Source organism: Hipposideros armiger, unplaced genomic scaffold (genome assembly GCF_001890085.2).
Source record: "Hipposideros armiger isolate ML-2016 unplaced genomic scaffold, ASM189008v1 scaffold_332, whole genome shotgun sequence".
NCBI lineage: Eukaryota > Metazoa > Chordata > Mammalia > Chiroptera > Hipposideridae > Hipposideros > Hipposideros armiger.
In genome coordinates, this window is record NW_017731682.1 from 286,260 (window position 1) to 304,373 (window position 18,114).

General features: G+C 47.7%; 1 protein-coding gene across 4 annotated transcripts in view; it reads left to right on the forward strand.

Moving 5' to 3' along the window:
* Positions 1–18,114, forward strand: part of TEAD4 (TEA domain transcription factor 4) — a 59,672-nt gene that overhangs the window by 13,825 nt on the left and 27,733 nt on the right. For 2 of the 4 annotated variants that reach the window (XM_019660989.1, XM_019660991.1), the window contains exon 2: positions 12,327–12,581. In XM_019660989.1, coding sequence (XP_019516534.1) covers positions 12,575–12,581 — 7 coding nt within the window. In that variant the 5' untranslated portion in view covers positions 12,327–12,574. Of the gene's footprint in view, positions 1–12,326; positions 12,582–18,114 lie in introns of those variants that run through there. The other 2 variants (XM_019660992.1, XM_019660990.1) reach the window with 2 other exon arrangements.

Here is an 18,114-nt window from a genome sequence, read left to right on the forward strand (position 1 = left end):
TTGTTTCTGTTCAAAGACACTTTATTCATTTAATATGTATTTTGGTTCATTACCATAGAACTCACAGCCAAACACACTATAACTTATGCCTGGAAGCTAATCTAATACTTGTATTTTCTCCATAAGGCACATCACAGCCTTCTTACATGTAGAGCACTAAATAACACTTTAGCATTACACTTGGGGACCATCTTACACAGTGAAGTCAATACCAAAAAGCACAAAAATTCAAAAATCGTGGCACTAAACAGATTGAAAAGGACACTTGTTTACAGTATGAGGGCCGAGACCAGAAGGCAGAGTGCAGCCTTGTCCAGGGCTGGAAACGTGTGCGACTCACATTTTTGGCTTCTCGGCACTTGTTCATGTCTACAGATTACCACGAAAACACTGCAAGGATTGATGAGCAGGCGAGTTTGCAGATATGGACTCTGAATATTCTATGTATAATATTTATGTCTTCACAAGGAACCCTGGATCCCTGCCCCCCACTAGATTGTAGGACATTGAGGGCAGGACATGTCATATGTGACTTGGTACCCAATGCCTGGCATACAGTAGGTGCGTATTGTACAACTGTGAATGAATGAATGAATGAACGACTTAGAGGGCTAATGCGCTATGGTGAGGTGTTAGGCATGAAAATAATCGAGAGATTTTACTGGTGGGGGAACCTGTTTAACCACTTATGTGGGTCACCTGCTCCTCTCCTACCTGAGAACCAACTTTCTCCTCATCGAGAGGCCCCCAAATGCTGGTCATGGTAGTTGTCAGTGTGTAGTAGGAAAGTGCAGGGCTGAGGTTTTCTTCTAGTCCCTATTTCAGCTGTACCAGGGGCAGGGAGTAGTGGGGCCTGTGCTGAGAAGGGGACCAGGAAGACTTTCGCATCCACGGAGAGAAACACCTCTGTCTCCCCTTAGCTGGTCGGTCAGGGTCTGGTACCCTTCCTGTTACTCATCATATCTAACTTAAGTCCTTCAAGCTGTATACTCAGACCACTCCCCCTCCTACTGTCTACAGAAAGGTTGGGAAAGAGGTCAGAGCAGCATCATGGTGGGCGAGAGCTGGTTTGCTGTGGGAGGGGGGCTGAGCTGCTCCACTCAGAGCTTTGGGGCTTGGGCACAGCACTTCAACTGGGGAGCCCCAGCCCCGTCATCCGAATTGAGGTGGTACTGGCTACCTCAAGGGCGTGTTGGGAGGACTAGAGGAGATGTTAGCCCAGTGCCAGGCACAGAGTGGGCATTAAAAACATGGCACCCAATGGCCTTGGTATTAAAATCATTCTCTCTGGTAAGCAGAATGTCTTCGTCCCTCAGTGCCCTGGGTACCTCCTCCACAGCTAGGTCTCCCCCCCCCCCATGAGGGCTGGACCGCCCAAATTGGCCCTGCAGGGTCACTTGCCCAGTGCACGGGGGCCATGAACGAGGCAGGGGGGCAGCGCCGTACTGGGGAGATGTCCTCCCTACTCTGACCCAGCTCTGCTTCTCTGACCCCAGGCACCTGTCCTCCCCTTCCCTCTCCAGCCTCCTGAATTACAGCTAAGCAGCCAATCTCCTAGGCACTTTGGGGCATGTCAATTTTCCCTGGTCCTCAGACATCCCTGTTTATAGTCGGTAAGGAAGATAGTGACTTAGAATGAAAGACAGAAGACTGAGGAGGCCGAATGAGTAGCCGAGGCAGGAAGTGTTACAGACTGAGGCCTCTGGGCTGGGCCAGGGAGCCCTCCAGGGCAGACACGGGCCTTGGCCGAGCTGTGTGCCTTGTACTTGCTTCCACTGAAGCCTCGCACACTTCCTAGCACATGTGTAGTCATGTGTTCTGTACCAGCCTGGCGCCGCCATCTAAAGCTGAAACCCCCTGAGGGCCTGTCTGAAGCCGAAACCCCCTGAGGGCCTTGACCCATTTCTCCAGAGTTTAGTCCAGGAATCGGGACTCAATAGATGGGTTTTTAAAAAAAATTTTTTCTATTTTTTTAAAATTTCAGCTTTATTGAGATATAATTGACATAAAATTATAAGATATTTAAAGTACATCTGGTGATTTAATCTGTGTATACATTATGAAAGGATTGCCCCATCTAGTTAATTAACACATATCTACTACCTCACATATTTATCCCCCCCCCCCCCTGCATGTTGTTAGGCCCGAGGGCCTCTTCCATCCTTATCAAGGGGAATGCTAACCTTTTCTCCTTTCATACAACACTTTATGGTTTTTTTTTTGTTTTTTTATGAGAACAAGTTCTACTTACTCTCTTAGCAAATTTCAATTATATAATAGTGTTATTAACTGTATCAGTAGTACCATGTTTTACCCTAGATCCTCAAAACGTATTCACCTCATAGCTGAACATCTGTCTGTACCCTTTTACCAGCATCTCCGTATTCCTCTACCCTCAGTAGATGTTTGTTGATGGACTGGTGTCAGGAATTAAATAAGTGTAGAGGCTCACCCTAAGCAGGACAACAAAGTGCGTAAACTCAGGGTTTAGGTGGTGAGGAGGCTGAGGGGGCTGGAGGGAAGACTGGGAATGAGGCTGGAAGAAGGCTGGGGTCTCTTCCTGACAGCCCCTCCTGTTCTTATTTAAGAAATGAGGTCAGGACAGTGAAGGCGCAGAGACCCCCCAAACCAGGGAATTTGCCCTTCTGACTCAGTGTGTAACCTTGTGGCCCCACCTCCAGCATCTGGTCCAATGGGAATAGCCAGGATAATGATGGCAGGAGCCATTTTCATCTCTGCTCTGAAATGAATGGGTGGGAAGATCCACATTCCATTCAGTGTAGACATTCTGTAGCCGCACTGTTAGATTAGGCAAAGCACCTGGGAGTCGGAGACATGAGTCCCCTGGCTTTAACCAAGCCCTGCACATAAGCCCACCAACCTGAAGGAGAATTCCTGGCCTGGGATTGAGACAGAATGGGCGGGTTCCCATCCTAGTTAGCCTCTTCGCCCTGCCTCCCACATCTTTATGCCTCTGGGACAAATGTATCTTGAAGACTAGGATGGCTCTCCTGGAAGGAAACTCCCAAGTTTTCTGTTTCCTCCCAGCTTCTCAGTTGTAGGAGCCATTGGGATGAATGAGGGAGTTCTTTCAAAGGGCCCCGGAGAGAAGCAACGGAGTGAGAGCTGAGGCCTCAGTGGGCAGGAAGTCAGAGCCCAAAGACCATGAGAATCCTGATATGGTTGGAACCTTTAGCCTAGATCCCAGAGCTCTTGGAATCAGAGCTGGAGAAGAGGGGCAGAGAGAACCATTTTTCTCTTCATAATTGAGAGGGAGACTCAGGCTCTCTCTTAATTCTCTCTCCCTAACTTTCTAGATGATACCAGGTGAGTCTTACAAACTTTCTGAGTTTCAGTCTCCGTAGCTCCAGTTGGGGGCACAGGGAGGAGGTTATGTGTTGACATGTGTTGACCTCCAATAAGTTAGACATTGTGATAAAAGGAAATGAGAAGCAGATTTGTCCCTGATAGAGCAAAGGCAATAGCGGAAGAATCAGTTCCTTAAGGATGACATCTACTGCCTAAATTCCCAACCCTGAGACTGGAGTGGGGGGGATTCTAATGTATGAGAAATAATTGTCTTCTCCAGTAGCTCCCAGTCCAGCCAGGGAAACAGGTGAGCAAGGTGCGATCACTTCTATAGGACCAGGCGTTGTCACATGTTGAGTTGCATGTTGGGGGCTCTGCAGGCTAGTGGGAGTTTGTGGGGCTTAGAGGTCACTGATGGCCGGGGAAGACTCCTGAAGGGGGTGGGCTTTGAGAGCAGGAGATGGGTGTCTCCAGGACACAGCCCTGGAGCTGGCAGGGTACAGGATTGCAGGGTCTGAGGTCTGGTTTTGCCAGTGTCTCAGGGCAAGTTATTTGCCCTCCTTGAGCCTTGGTTTCTCCATTTATAACCTGGGGACCATGACTCCCTTCCTGTCCTGAAAAGGGTTTTGAGGAATTATTGTTCTCATTATTAGAAAGACCTGAATAAAAGTCCATAAGTTCATGAGCCTTCTGGAAATTCCTGAGTAACCAGCATCTGTGGCCTCCAGGATGGAGCTGAGTGTTGCTTGGTCCTGGAGTTTGCATTGGGTGGGCCATCTGGTGGGCTTTTGGGTGGGGTGGGGGGCAGAGCAGGAGACCTCTGGGAGGAGAGTCCAGAGCAGGACCAGGCCCTGGGAGCCAAGTCAGGGATTATTTTTATTTTTCTGTTCATGGCACATGGCCTGGGTTTAACGATGCCATCTGTCCCCGCCTCCAGCATCCTGGCAGGCCCCGAGGGTCACTGTGGAGCACTTGGGGAGGGGAGGAGGAGTGAGGATCCTTTTCTGGGCTGGTATTGGCTTACCCCCATTCTCCTAGCTGTGGGGCAGAGGCCATGTGGGAGGTTTGCCTAGTGAGGGGAGCAGCTGCCAGGCCGGGGCCGTGGGCGGTGAGGGTGGGAGAGGCTAAACTGGGAGATAGGAGCATCCGGCCACACAGGGCCAGGAGCAACTCCATTTTGGTAACGAATCTCGTGGCCCAGGGCCTTGGGTGACCCGCTGCCCTGCTTTCTCTGGGACAGACCCAATCTTGGGGACATGGAGTGCAGGTCCTCAGAAAACCTCCCTCTTGGGGCAGCGTCTGGCATAAGTCTGATTCTCCCCAGGTCTGGTGTGCTGCTGGGCGGCCCTGGGTACTCATTTCACCCATGGGTCTAGCTCAGCTCAGGTGAAGGACAGACCCGAAGACCACAGCCTCTGGCTCTCAGTGGGGCTCACACAGGATCGGGGAAGTTGGGCCTCTCTCCTTGCCTTCTCTCCCAACTTTCTGGCCTCCACAGCACCCTCAGCCTGACCCAGACTATTCATCTGTGTTTAGTGTTAGGTTCCAGAAGAAAATCTAGGTTAAAGCCAAGACATCTAAGGTCTTAGATATTAATATTATTAATTAGCCTTAATATTAGGTATTAGAGCTTAAGGTATATGTACCTATGAGGTCCATTTAGGGCTTTACACCTTCCACTTGAGGCATTATTTATAGTTTATTGATAATGATTGTAAGGGTGGTGATGATGACAATAAGTAGCTCTAATTGAGCACTGACTGTGTCAGGCCCAGATGAGCTGACATCTTATTGACCATCATATGGGACATCTCTCCGTGGCAGGTCAGTTCCCTAGCCTTCTCTGAGCAAAGTCACAGGTGAAAGTCTGCAGGGTATGCCTAGAAGCTGCTAGGCAAGCTCCCCGAGGACATGAAGGGTCAGGGCAAGGAGTGTGAGCCGCAGACACTGCTAGGACAGAAAGGCCCTTGGATCCCAGTGGGAGCAACTCCTCTTCTTAATTTTACAGATGAGCAAACTGAGGCCCGGAGAAATGGAGGGGTTGACCATGCTCACACCGTTGCTTGTAGAGCTGGAACCCAAAACCAGTCCCTTGATTCCCAGACATCACACATTCATATTACAAGCCTCCAAAATTAATCCCACAGGGATTTACAGCAACTCAAGCTCTCCCCCTTGTGTGCCAAAATCCAGACATTTATTGAGATTTCCTTTTGTTTCCTGACACTAAACAAGGACAGTTCATCCTCCCCACGGAGAAATCATTTCACAGAGAACACTTACCAGATATCCATTCATTTGTTCACTCTTTTGTTCTTCAGCATTGGGCAATGTGCTGAGGACTCACTAGAAAAAGACAATCTTCCCTGCCCTCTCAGTGTCTCAAGTGTGGTACGGGAGACCAGTGTTTCCTGGAGATGGCAGCTAGAAGATACAAAGCACGGGGACCTGTTGGAGCACACAGGAGGGCACCTCATCCAGACCTGAGGTGGTGTCATCCTCCCCGAGGAAGTGACATTTTGGCTGAGCCTCAGTCAGGTGACCTAAGGACAGGGAGGAAAGTTACATAAGCGGACTTCCAGGTGTAGAGAAGGAGCTTAGCATGTTGAGGTTATCATTTGGGGACTTGAGTTTGTGGGTCAGAAGTGGGTGTAAAGAAAGGTGCACAGAGGGTGTGCAGATGTATGGAAGGCATGGCAGGAGAGCAGGGATCAGCTGACGACGGGCCTTATAAAACCCCATTATGGAGCATGTCATTTACCTAAGGTCATGGGAAAGCCACTGAAAGATTTTAAGTAGTAGAGGAATCACAGGTCCAGATTTGTATTGCAGAAAAACCACTCTGGATGCCGTGAGAAGATCATGGAGTCTGGATGGGGTTGGCACAGCGATCTAGCTGAAATCTGGCGGAAGCTTTGGATTAGGGCTCTGAGATGGAAAGACAAGTGGGTCCAAAAAGACATTTAGGAGACAGAAAGATAGGCTGTGGTCATTGCTTATGGCGTATTAGAACAGTCAAAATACACTCCTAGGTTTCTGGCCTCTGGATGGATGGTAGTGTCATTTCCTAAGTGACAGAGGAGAAGGAGCAGGATGCAGTGGCAAGATGCAAGTTTGATGTCAGACATGTTGTGTTTCAGGACCTTTGGACACATCTGATTGGAGTTGCCTGGTAGGCAGTTGCTCTCTAGGCCTAAACTCAGGAAAGACATACAGACTTGGGAATCAAAAACATATAACAGAAGCGTCAGCCATGGGTGGGCATCTCCCATGGTGTATATACAGCATTGAAAAAAGAGAGGTCAGGTCAGAAGCCTGATGAAGACATTTACTGAATGGGTCTGGCAAAATATGAAGCCAAGGAGAGGAAAGGAAGAGTGGAAGCAATGAGTTAGACAACTTGAGAATGGTCTTGGGTCTCCCATATATTTTGAGAATCAGCTTGTTAAGTTTTGTGAAAACCTTCTGGGATTTTTAATCAAAACTTCATTGAATTTATTATTTATTTGTGGAGATTCAACATCTTTATATTTTCCCAATCATGAACATACAATTTCCTCTCCATTTATTTAGGCATTTTATGTCTTTCAAAACAGCTACAATTTTCTCTGTAAAGATTTGAACTATGGTTAGATTTATCCCTAGATAATTTATGGCTTTGGTTTCTAAATGGAATATTGTTAAAAATTTTATTTTTATACCTTATCTCTGATATAAAAGAATATAATCTATTTTGATATTGATCTTGCTGAATTCTCGTAGAAGTTTTTTTTATAATTTATAGAATCTTTTCAATCTTCTATCATAATCCTTTAGAATAATGACAGTTTTACTCCTTCCTTTTCAATCTTCATATCTCTCTCTCTCTCTCTCTTTTTTTTTTTTTTTTTGGTTCAAGAGGTGTCTATTCTTCTTTTTATTTATTTATTTTTTAAAGATTTTATTGGGGAATTGGGGGAGGGAACAGCGTTAGGGAATCGGGGAAGGGGAACAGACAAGTTGCTGTCCTTTTGTTCTTCAGTCTAGTTGTGGAGGATGTTGCTTCACTGGCCTATGTTGGTATCATCATTGCGCTCTTCCCAGGTGAGGCAGATCAGTCGCCGGCCTCTGGACGGCCGCTCTTGGCAGCTCACACAGGCTGGGCCACTCACACTGGTCTCTCTTTTTAATAGTAAAAAATTTTATGTTTAGAATTAGCCAGCTGGACTCAGTTTAAGTGATCCCAATTTTGATGGCAACATCCAAAGCATCATAGTCAGGAGCCAGTCGAACCTATGCCCTCTGTCCATCAGGCCTGACCAGGGTGTTGACCTTGGCCACATCAACATGATAGAGCTTCTTCACAGCCTGTTTGATCTGGTGCTTGTTGGCCTTGACATCCACAGTGAACATAGTGTGTTGTTGTCTTCTCTCTTTGTGGCTGACTCAGTAGTTAGGGGAACTTGCTGATGGCATAGTGGTCAAGCTTGTTTCTCCTGGGGGCGCTCTTCCCATGATATGTGGGCTGCCTCCTTTGCTTTCGGCGCCATCTTTGTGTAAAGCCCAATCTTCCGATCTCTTTCTCTTGCCCTACTGTGTTGGCTCGTTCTTCAGTTACAGCGTGAGCATAAATGTTGAAAGTGAGATTTTTTTATCTTATTCCTGACTTTAAAGGTAATGCTTTTGGTGTTTAATCATTAAGTGTGGCATAGGTAAAGGTTCTGGTCACCAATTCCAACGTGTGTGTTTGTGGGGGGTTTCCCACATCAACTAGTAAGTCTAACACCAGCTGGATGGACTGTAATTCAGCTCAGTCCTGACATGAGCTACTCAGAGATGGTTCCGACCCCACAGGTTAAGAGCTCAGTCCCACAAGACTGCTTCCGAACCCTTCAGATGCCAGTCGCAAGCCTAGGTTATCACAGGTTATAGATTGAGGTTCCAACACGCCCCTCCTTGGGTGTAAACAAAGGCACTTGTGAGTTATATTATGTGCCTGTGGGACGGAGGGTGTGGCATCCAGGCCTCACTGTGAGTCTGCAAGGTTGATTTTCCTGACCACCAGACTCCATCCTTAGGTGCTTCCCAAAAGTCACCTGATTCACATAACAAGACACCTCTATCCCTCTCATCACTTAGGAAATTCCAAGGGTCTTAGGAGCTCTGTGCCAGAAACCCGGACGAAGACCAAATGTCTATTATTATAAATCACAGTATCACAGTAGGTTTTTGGAATTTACCTTTTGGTAGATTAAGGAAGTTCCTTTTGTTTTTAGTAGTTTGCTTAGAATTTTTATTGTGAATGGGTCTTGAATTTTATCAAATGCATCTTCTGAACTTATGGTTCAGAAACATGGTTTTCCTGTGCGTGCGTGCTCGTGTGTGTATATTGCGTGGCCAAATGTAGCTGTCATCATCATTGTTATTATTTTTATATAGTTAATATTGTTTAGATTCACTCTCATTTTTACCAGTTACATTTCTCACCATGCTGCCATGTGTGTAATGCTTTCTTTTTATAGCCGTTCCTTTTTGTTTTTTTTAAATACTTACTTTACTGTTTTTTTTCTTTTTTTTTTCCAGTGAAGGTCTGTTGTACTAAATTCTTTACATCTTTGTCTGAAAATACCTTTATTTAATGATATTTTGAATGATATTTTGGTTGGGTTTTAAATTCTAGGTTGACAGTTATTTTTTTAAACAATTTGGAGATGTTATTTTGGGTCTTCTAGTGTTACTGTTGAAAAGTGTATTAGCAATATATGCAATCAATATAATAGTCCTTTCTTTTTAGGTAATCTGTCCTTTTTGATGTTTTTAAGATCTATTCTTTGTTTCTGCAGTGTACCTCTAATATGTGTTTATTTTATTTGAATTTATTCTGGTTAGGATTCAGAATGGTTCCTGAATGGAAGGATTAATTTATTTCATTAATTCTGGAAAATTCCCTGCCATTATTATTTCAAATTTTCTACTTCATTTTCCACAGTCTCTCTTTCTGGAATGCTAATTGGAGGTATTTGAACTGCCTTATTTTGTTCTTCTTGCCCTTTATCATCATTAAAAAAAAAATACATCTTCGAGTAATGTCCTCAATCTATCTTCCAAATTGTTAATTCTTCCTCTAACTGTATCTAATTTGCTGTTAATCTTAACCATTGAGTTTTTAATTTCAGTGAGTACAAAGTTTATTTCTAAATGCTTTATTTTGTTCTTTTTACAGTCTGCTTTGTATTTTAATAGTGTCTAACTCTCATGTTTCCATTTCCTTGTTTATAGTTTTTAATCTGTTATTTCAAATATCTGTAGTTTTGGGGGATCTAATCCTATTCAATCTTGATCATGGTGGGTTGTTTCTTATATGTTATAATTTGGGGTTTTGAGATCCTCTTTAGCAAGTTATTTTTGGGAATTCTCTGCAGTCCGGGTTAAGATTATCTTTTCGAGATTTTTCAGACTGGGACCACTGTTTATTTTTGTGAATTGTCTGGGAGTTCCTGAGTAATATAAAATTCAAATCTACTTAAGGGTAGGCCCTTTGGTACAAATTCTTAGGAAAGACAATTCTTTTTTATGCCTAGGGCTTAGGCCAAGACAGACAATCTTCCTTCTTATATTTTGTTGGATTCTACCTTTTCTCTGAGGATTGAGGTATAGTTCTCTGTTCCAACCTCCTTGTATCTCTTAGGTCTAAGGTCTCATCTCTGAGTGGCTATTAAAACCAGTGGCTATATTACTAAGATTAGCTTTACCCTGGCCTCCCAGAGCTACTGTAGCAACAGCTCATTTGCTTATTATTATAGCTTAGAGTTCTCTCATTTTAGGCCTCTAGGGGTTTACTTTCTTCTGAAGTCAGCTATCCATTTAAAAGTGTATTCATTATATTTTATCATTTCTAAGTTCCTTTTATAGAGTGAGAGTTTTTAGATCATCTTTATCTACTACTATATTGCCAGAAATTAAAGTTGACAACTCTTTTAAGAAGCTTGTTTTGGAAGGTACAGAAGAATGCTTCAATGTTGTAATAGAATCAAGACCAGAATTTCGAGTGGAGAATAAGCTAGTTTTTTCAGATCAAGTGCCCCCCTAAGGAAAAGGAGGAAACCTCATTTAACAGCTACAGAAAGGAAGCCAACATTTGTTATGCCAGAAGTCCTGGGCCACTGGGGGACAGAGGTCAAGACCCAGCTGCTTTGTTGACTTGCTGTATGACTTTGGGCAACTCCTTAGGCCTTTCTGGGCCTCAGTGTCCTCATCTGCAAGCTGAGGGGAATGGGTTAGTTTTCTCCTAGGGTTCCTGCTTTAAATTTCAATGGTTTATCCTCCTTTCAACAGTATGCCTGTGCCAGCAGCCTGGCCAAGCTCCTTGGAATCTCCACTCCCTCCCAGTATGTGTCACCCCCGCTCAGCTCCTCCCCTCCCTTTTCTGGATGTTGACTGCACTGACCCTCATGCCCATCTCTCTGTGAAGAACTGTTTCTCTAACATGCCTGGGTGGGGGTGTTTGGGATGTTTTGGGCGTGGGGAAGGGAGAGAAAGCGAGGAACGCTCTGGGAAGGTCTTATCTCAGAGGGTCCTGGATGGAAGTGGGTTGGAGCTCAGGTGTTTAGACTCCGAGCCTTGGGTTTGGGCTTCTGGGGTTTGTTCCTTATGGCTACTGGGAGAGAAGGAAAAGGGTGATATGTGAAATGCGTGATGGGGAGATGTGCTCAGTGGCTGGGGGCTCAGGGAGGGCTATGGGAGGTAAATGGTACCCACCTGGTATTCATAACCCAAAAACTACCCTAAGATTACTAGTATGTCCTGCTCCTGCCCAAACCCCTGAGACCTGTGTTCAGAAATTTACAGCTTGAACAGTTGGAGCCGGGAAATCACCAGATGTGTCTCATGCTGGTGGCAAGGACAGGGTTGTGTTGTCAGCTTCTGGAGGCACCATCAGATCAGCCGTGCCATAGCCCCAATGTGTGAGAATCTTCCGGGGCCAAAAGCTTCCTTTAAAAAGAGCCCAAGCTGGGCATGGAATAGAGAATAGTGAGCAGCATTTTATTTTGAATCCTTTTTTTTTTTAATTTAAACTTTTTATTTTGGTAAAAAACACATGAAATTTGTCATCTTAACCATTTTTAAGTGTATAGCTCGGTAGTATTAAATGTATATTCACATTGTTGTGAACAAACCTCCAGAACTTCCTCATCTTGCAAAACTGAAACATTATACCCATAAACACCAACTCTCCATTCCCCCTCCCGCCAGCTCCTGGCAACCTCTACTTTCTGTCTTTATGACTTTGACTACTTTAGATACCTCAGATAAGTGGAATTCTACATTGTTTGTCTGTTTCTTTGTGTCTGGTTTATTGCACTGAGCATTGTGTCCTCAAGTTCATGTTGTAGCACATGACAATTTTCTTCCATTGTTCGTGTATACCACCTTTTGTTCTCTGTTTATCCATCTGTGGACATGTGAGTTGCTTTTGGCTATTGTGAATAACGCTGCTATGAACATGGTGTACAAATACCTCTTCAGGACTCTGCTTTCAAGCCTTTGGTCTGTATACCCAGAAGTGGAATTGGTGGATCATAGGTAGTTCTATTTTAATTTTTGGAGGAATCTCCCTACTGTTTTCCATAGCAGCTATCATTTTATGTTCCTGCCAACAGTGCAGTGTTTTGCATCCTTTGTGTCCATTGTTGATTTAATGCCAGACCATCCGCAGACACTTGGTGCTTGTCTCCTACTTCCCAGCCCCGTCTGGGTTCTTAGAGCTACGATCAGAGTGCCCAGGTCATTGCACTTCTCTGACAGGCGGGAAGCTGAGGTCTGCAGAGTGGAGATGACCTGCCCTGCCTCCTGACCTTCCCGGACCTTTTACTTCACTCTTGGTCCCCTGGAATCTCTGGCCTTTCCCCCTCCAAGCTCCTGTGCTCTGAGTGGCCAGATAAGAAAGAGCAGCTGGTTCTAGCACTTGGTGCCCCCTGGATGCCCCCGTCTCGCGGTCCACATACCTCTTCCACAATGCCATGGTTTTTCCCACACAGGTCCAACGGGCGCTCCTCCAAGCGGAGCCTTGGAGGGCAAGGCCGGCACCATTACCTCCAACGAGTGGAGCTCTCCTAACTCCCCTGAGGGGAGCAACGTCTCTGGGGGCAGTCAGGCATTGGACAAGCCCATCGACAATGACGCGGAGGGCGTGTGGAGCCCGGACATCGAGCAGAGCTTCCAGGAGGCCCTGGCCATCTACCCGCCCTGCGGTCGGCGCAAGATCATCCTGTCGGACGAGGGCAAGATGTATGGTAAGGATGTCTCAGCCCCTGTTGGGGTGGGCCAGCAGGCCCCGGACCCCATGGTCCAGCTCTGCAAATAGAGCCCAGGTGAGGGGTGAGGTGCAGCAACCTCGGGGGCCCCTCCAAGGGACGGAAGGGAGTGATCTATTGGGGCTTCCATCAGGTGGCCACTGCTTTCTTCTGAGCTGGTTCCCAAGGATGGAGGACACCTGAGGAGAAGCCCTTGAGTGGGTGGAGAGCTGCAGCATTGGAGGCTGGGGGAAGGTGTAGAACACCGGAAAAGTCCACAGGCTGTCCCCCAGGCAAACGCCTGATCCTCTCCCCACTTCCCCCTGTGCTGTGAAGGGATGTCCGGAAGGCGGCCACTGCCCTCATCCTTTCCTTCACGAGCCTTCTGGGTGCCGGGTTTAGGGGTAGGGGGCAGATCCAGTCCCTGCTCACTATGCAATGGGTGAGCACACGTGAAACTGACTACAAGGCAGACTGGAGGGTCTAAGGAAAGATTCAGGTGGAGGGCAGTAGACTTCATTCAGGAAAAGTCCCCTCCAGCTGAGAATGATCTGGAAAGGCCTGGTCCCCCTGAGCAGCTGAGGATGCAAGACATACAGATGCAGAGATGCTTTATGTGCAGCAGCCATGCGAGAAGGACCAAGTGGGCTGCCTAGGGCTGTGTTGAGTTTTGGGTGGAAGAGAGAGTTTTGTGTGGGTATCTGGGAAAGTAAAACAAAAAGAAACACTGCGCAGCTGTTGGAAGGCCCAGGTCAGGCTTCCATTCCCATTGGAAAGTCCCTTGGGACCCCCAGCTTGAAACACTAGTCTTGGGCAGGAGCTAAGTGTATCTCTGTAACCTGCTGAGGCCCCTGAGAACAGAGAGCTGCACCCTGGCTCCCAAGAAGATGGCTCCAGGCCAGGCACCCGCCTCCAGGAGTTTCCATGTAGGTTCTCTCTTCCCAGTCAACACTGGTGCCCCTCCCCCAGCACAGATGCTCTGTCAGCTGTTTAAAGAGCACTGTGAGGGGCTGACTGTATTGGTCTCCTAGGGCTGCTCTAAGGAATTACCACAGACAGGGTGGCTTAAAACAATAGAAATTGATTCGTGAGGTCAAACGTGTGAGATCAGGGTGTCCTTGGGCCACTTCCTTTTGGAGGTTCTGAGGGAGAACCTGTTCCATGCCTCTCTCCTGGCTTCTCGTGGGTGCTGGCAATCCTTGGTGTTCCTTGGCATGTAGCTGCATCACTCCAGTCTCTGCCTCTGTTGTCACATGGCCATGTTCCCTCTGTGTATGTCTCTACATGTCCCCATCTCTTCTTATCAGGACACCCTAATCCAGTATGGCCTCATTTTAACTATGAAGACCCTATTTCCAAATAAGGTCACATTCTGAGGTCCTAGGTGGACAAGAATTTTTGGGGGACGACTCTTCAACTTAATTCAACTGACTAAACTCCACTCTGGTTTGTTACTGGCCCAGGGAGTCGTAGAGCTCTCACAGCCCCTCCTGCTTCATCCGTCACCCACAGCCTTCCCTGCAAGGCCCGATGAGGCCTTCTCTTCTGCTTGTTGGCAAAGCAAGTTTGGAGCTAGACCCCAGGTGTGCTCCTCAGTCACCGTTAGAACTGCTCATCTCTCCTACTAGCCCATGGCCGTGGCTTTGCTCATTCCCACAGAGTCTCTTACTTCTGTGGGCATCCGTGCTCTGGGTCGGCCCCTATACCATCCCTCCTCGAACCACTTTATGTTTGGTGGTTGCTTCTTACTTTTGGCTCTTATAGAAGCTTCATGGAGGAGACAACTGATGTGTATGGAGCACCTGTTGGGTGCCAGGTGTGGGACTGGGTTCTTTACGTAGGTCATCCCCATGGAGGTGGTGAGAAATGGAGGCTCTGGGACGCTAGGCTTTTACCGCCACTTTGGTGTAGAGTGGGATGCGTACTGATTATGAGCTGAGGCGAGAAGGGGCGAGGGGAGGGCGAGTGGTTCGGCTGGCGAGCTGTCAGGGTCACTGGCTGGGAAGCCATGATGTGTGCCCAAGACCCTTTGCAGGATATGTCTTTGTGCTTTAAAGGGACAAACTTTCTGACAAGTGTGCAAGTGGCATTCAGCAAAGGGAGAGAGCTGAGGTTGCTGCGGGTGTCTGGGAAGGCCCATGGATGTGGCAGCATGTGGCAGAATCAGCGGACATTTATTTGAGTGCCACTGTTTCCCAGACTCTGGGTGCTGAGCTGCTCCTGTTTGTGTGTGTGGCAAAATATGTATAACATTTACCCTTTTAGCCATTAGTGTACGGTTCAGCGGCATGAAGTACATTCACATTGTTTTGCAGCCATCACCACCATCCATCTATCTCCAGGACTTTTTTATCATCCCCAACTGAGCCCCTGTACCCTTTCAACACTAACTTCCCATTCCCTCTCCCCCCAGCCCCTGGCAACCACCACTCTTACTTTCTGTCTCTCTGGATATGACTGCTCTAGGCACCTCATGTAGGTGGAATCCTACAGCATTTGTCCTTTTGTGACTGGCTTATTTCACTTAGCATAGTGTTCTCATGGTTCATTCCTGTCGTCGCATGTGTCAGAATTTCCCTTCTTTTTATGACTGAATAACATTCCATTGAATGGATAGACCACGTTTTGTTTATCCATTCATCTGTTGATGGGCATTTGGGTGGATCTTAGTTTCATTTAGTTGTTATGGGTAAATATTTCTATCCTTACTTTACCTATAAATGAATTGGGTTAAGAGACTTTATCTTTGGTCACCAGATGATTGTGACTGAGCCAGGGTTTGGGAACTCCAAGGCTGCAGACTTCCAGCAGGCCTTGGGTTGGAAATTCTGTTTGGCAGGAGGGAAGCTGTTGATTGTGTGTGTGTGTGTGGCGGGGGGTGGGGGGGAGCAGGATGAAAACAGTATTTGGCAAACTGTCCTGGCCATGTTGGTGTCCCTTGTGCAGAAACACAGGGCAGGGCACAGGGGATGGCACAGAGAAGGACCTGGGGGGAGGAGAGAGGAGGGGGCTGAGGCCAGGAGCCTCTTCATTATTCTGAGTAAGACACGAGCGCCCAGTGGCCTCTGACATCCATTATCTCTTCAGTCTTTTCGAGGGAAGAATTGTAGAAGAGAAGCTCAGGGAGGCCAAGAGCTTCTCCCAGAACCTCTCAGGGAATAAGCGGGAGAGCTGGGGCTACAGCCCGGTTCTCCTCCCCGCTCACACAGTGCTCCCCCGTTGCCGAGTGGCCTTTGTGAGTTGTGCAAAGCCTCCCACCTGCCTGCTCCTCGTCTCCCCTGCCCGCCTCCTGCTTGGCCCCAGCTCCAGGTGGGTCAAGTTCTGGGCAGGGGGCTGGAGGCTGCTTCACTGTGTTTAATGACTCACCCAGCCCCCACAGCACCTGTCCTCTGTGAGTACAGATCCTGCTGAGGTCCAGACACTGGTTTATCCTCATCTCTTCTTACCAGGCATGGGTCTGGGCCAAGGCAGGACTGCACAGGGAGTTGATGGAGGGGCTCTCAGCAGGGGCTCCGGTCCAGCTGGGAGGTATATTTAGCTCTGAGCTCAGCCCCAGTGTGTGGGATGAACCTGAGAGGGAGAGGAAGAGGGACAAGCTGCCAAGCTGACTCAGACTCATCTAACACTTGCCATCCTCCTGTGCCTGAGCCCCCGAGAGCCCTGGTCTTTACACTCCCCCACTTCCCACATTCAGAGGCTGTCATTTATTTCCCAGTGGGCCCACCTGCTGGGGCACAGCGTGGGAATCAGGAACAAGCAGGCAGGTAGCAGGCTCAGGCAGTAGGGAGAGCAGAGTGACTTCTGGGTTCTAGACCTGCAGGCTCAGAGGACAGGGATTAGGCCTGCCCGCAGCTCCGGTCCGGCACACCCAGTGCAGACACACTGGTGATGGCCAGACAGACATGCAGATGACATGCAGAGAGCTGCAGGACAGGTTAGCGCCTGTTACTTCTGAGCCCAGGCTCCCACATGTGTGGACAGGCTCCCAGGCCAGGGCTGCTAGCCCTCTCTTGCTCACAGCCACTTTCATTTTTGCCCTGTCACTGTGTGACCCTTGCCCTGGCACTGACATGATGGTCATTCTGACCTCCTTCAGCCAGCCTGGTCTCTGGCCCCATGGGCAGGTGTGGGGAGGTGAGCATGGGGCAACTTCTCTCCCCATCTGCCCTCACACTCTGCTTTCCTTCCCCTTTCCTGACAGCTGTGGCCGGGCCCTGATGTCTTGCTTTCTCCCTTCTGCTCTCAAGAGGCTGTGGCTGGCTGTGCTTTCCTCTATGCATTCCTCTCTGCCTGCCATGCCTCTCACCCTCGTGGAGGTTGCTCTTAAATCTCCCAAGTCTTTCTGCCTCTCTTCTCTCTCTGCTTCTCCTCTCATTGCTTTCTTCTTTGTCTCACAGGGTGCCTTTGGCCTAGTCTGCCCAGTCCAGTTCACAGTTCTTATCAAGTGCCCACCGCTCTGAGCCAGGCCGGGCTGAGGGCTGTGGGCTGTGTTCTCTACGGCTTCATGGTCTAAGGGGAAAAACAGGAGAATCATCTTTGGAAAGGAAACGAATGGCACTTATATTGTAGACCGCCAGTAAACCAAAGGGCTGGGTTATCTTGGAAGTTTTCTGGAAGGAAGTGGCACTTGAGCTGGAAGGGGAGAGAGTGAGTGTTGGCCCAGAGGCAGGACTTGGTGTGGTGGTTTTGGGGATCTGGGCAAGGCCCTGTGATAACAGAATGTCAGAGGTGAAGGGAGCCTTGTTTTGGATGAGTCACACAGCTGATGAGAGGCAGAGTAGGGACTGGACTGGGGTCAGCGCTCTTGTCACTGAGGTGATGGGTCACAGGTCAGGGAGCCTCATCCAAGCTTCTGTTTCCCCCATTCTTGCCCCTCCCCCACTTTCCTTGGCGTCTCCATTGCCCTTAGTCACCCTGTGGTTTCCAGCTCCTTCCATGCCCTCCCTTCTGGCCCAGAACCCTGACTTTGTGCTTCTGGAGGCCTGATGATATAACACTAGGTTCAAATCCACTCTCTGTCCCAATAGCCAGTGTGACCTTGGGCAAGTTGTTTAACTTTTCTAGAGTCAGTGTCCTTATTCGTAAAATGGGGATGATAATAATATTACCTTTTTCTTTTTTGGTTATGTTTATTTATTTTACTGGGGGAAAATACACATTACATAAATTTTACCATTAAAAATTTTTTTTGAACCATTGTAACCATTTTTAAGTGTACAGCTCAGTGGCATTAAATACATTTACATTTGTTGCACTGCCGTCACCACCATCCATCTCCAGAGCTTTTTCATCCTCCCGGACAGACACTCTGTAGCCAATTAAACACTGACCCCCCCATCCCCTCCTCTCCAGCCCCTGGTAACTTCTAGTCAGTGTTCTGTCTCTGTGAATATGCCCATTCTAGGTACCTCATAGAAGTAGAATCATTATAATATTTGGGGTTTTTTTGGAGCCTGGCTTGTTCCACTGAGCACAGTGTCTTTAAGGTTCATCCATATTGTAGCAGGTGTCAGAACTCCATTCTTTTTATAGT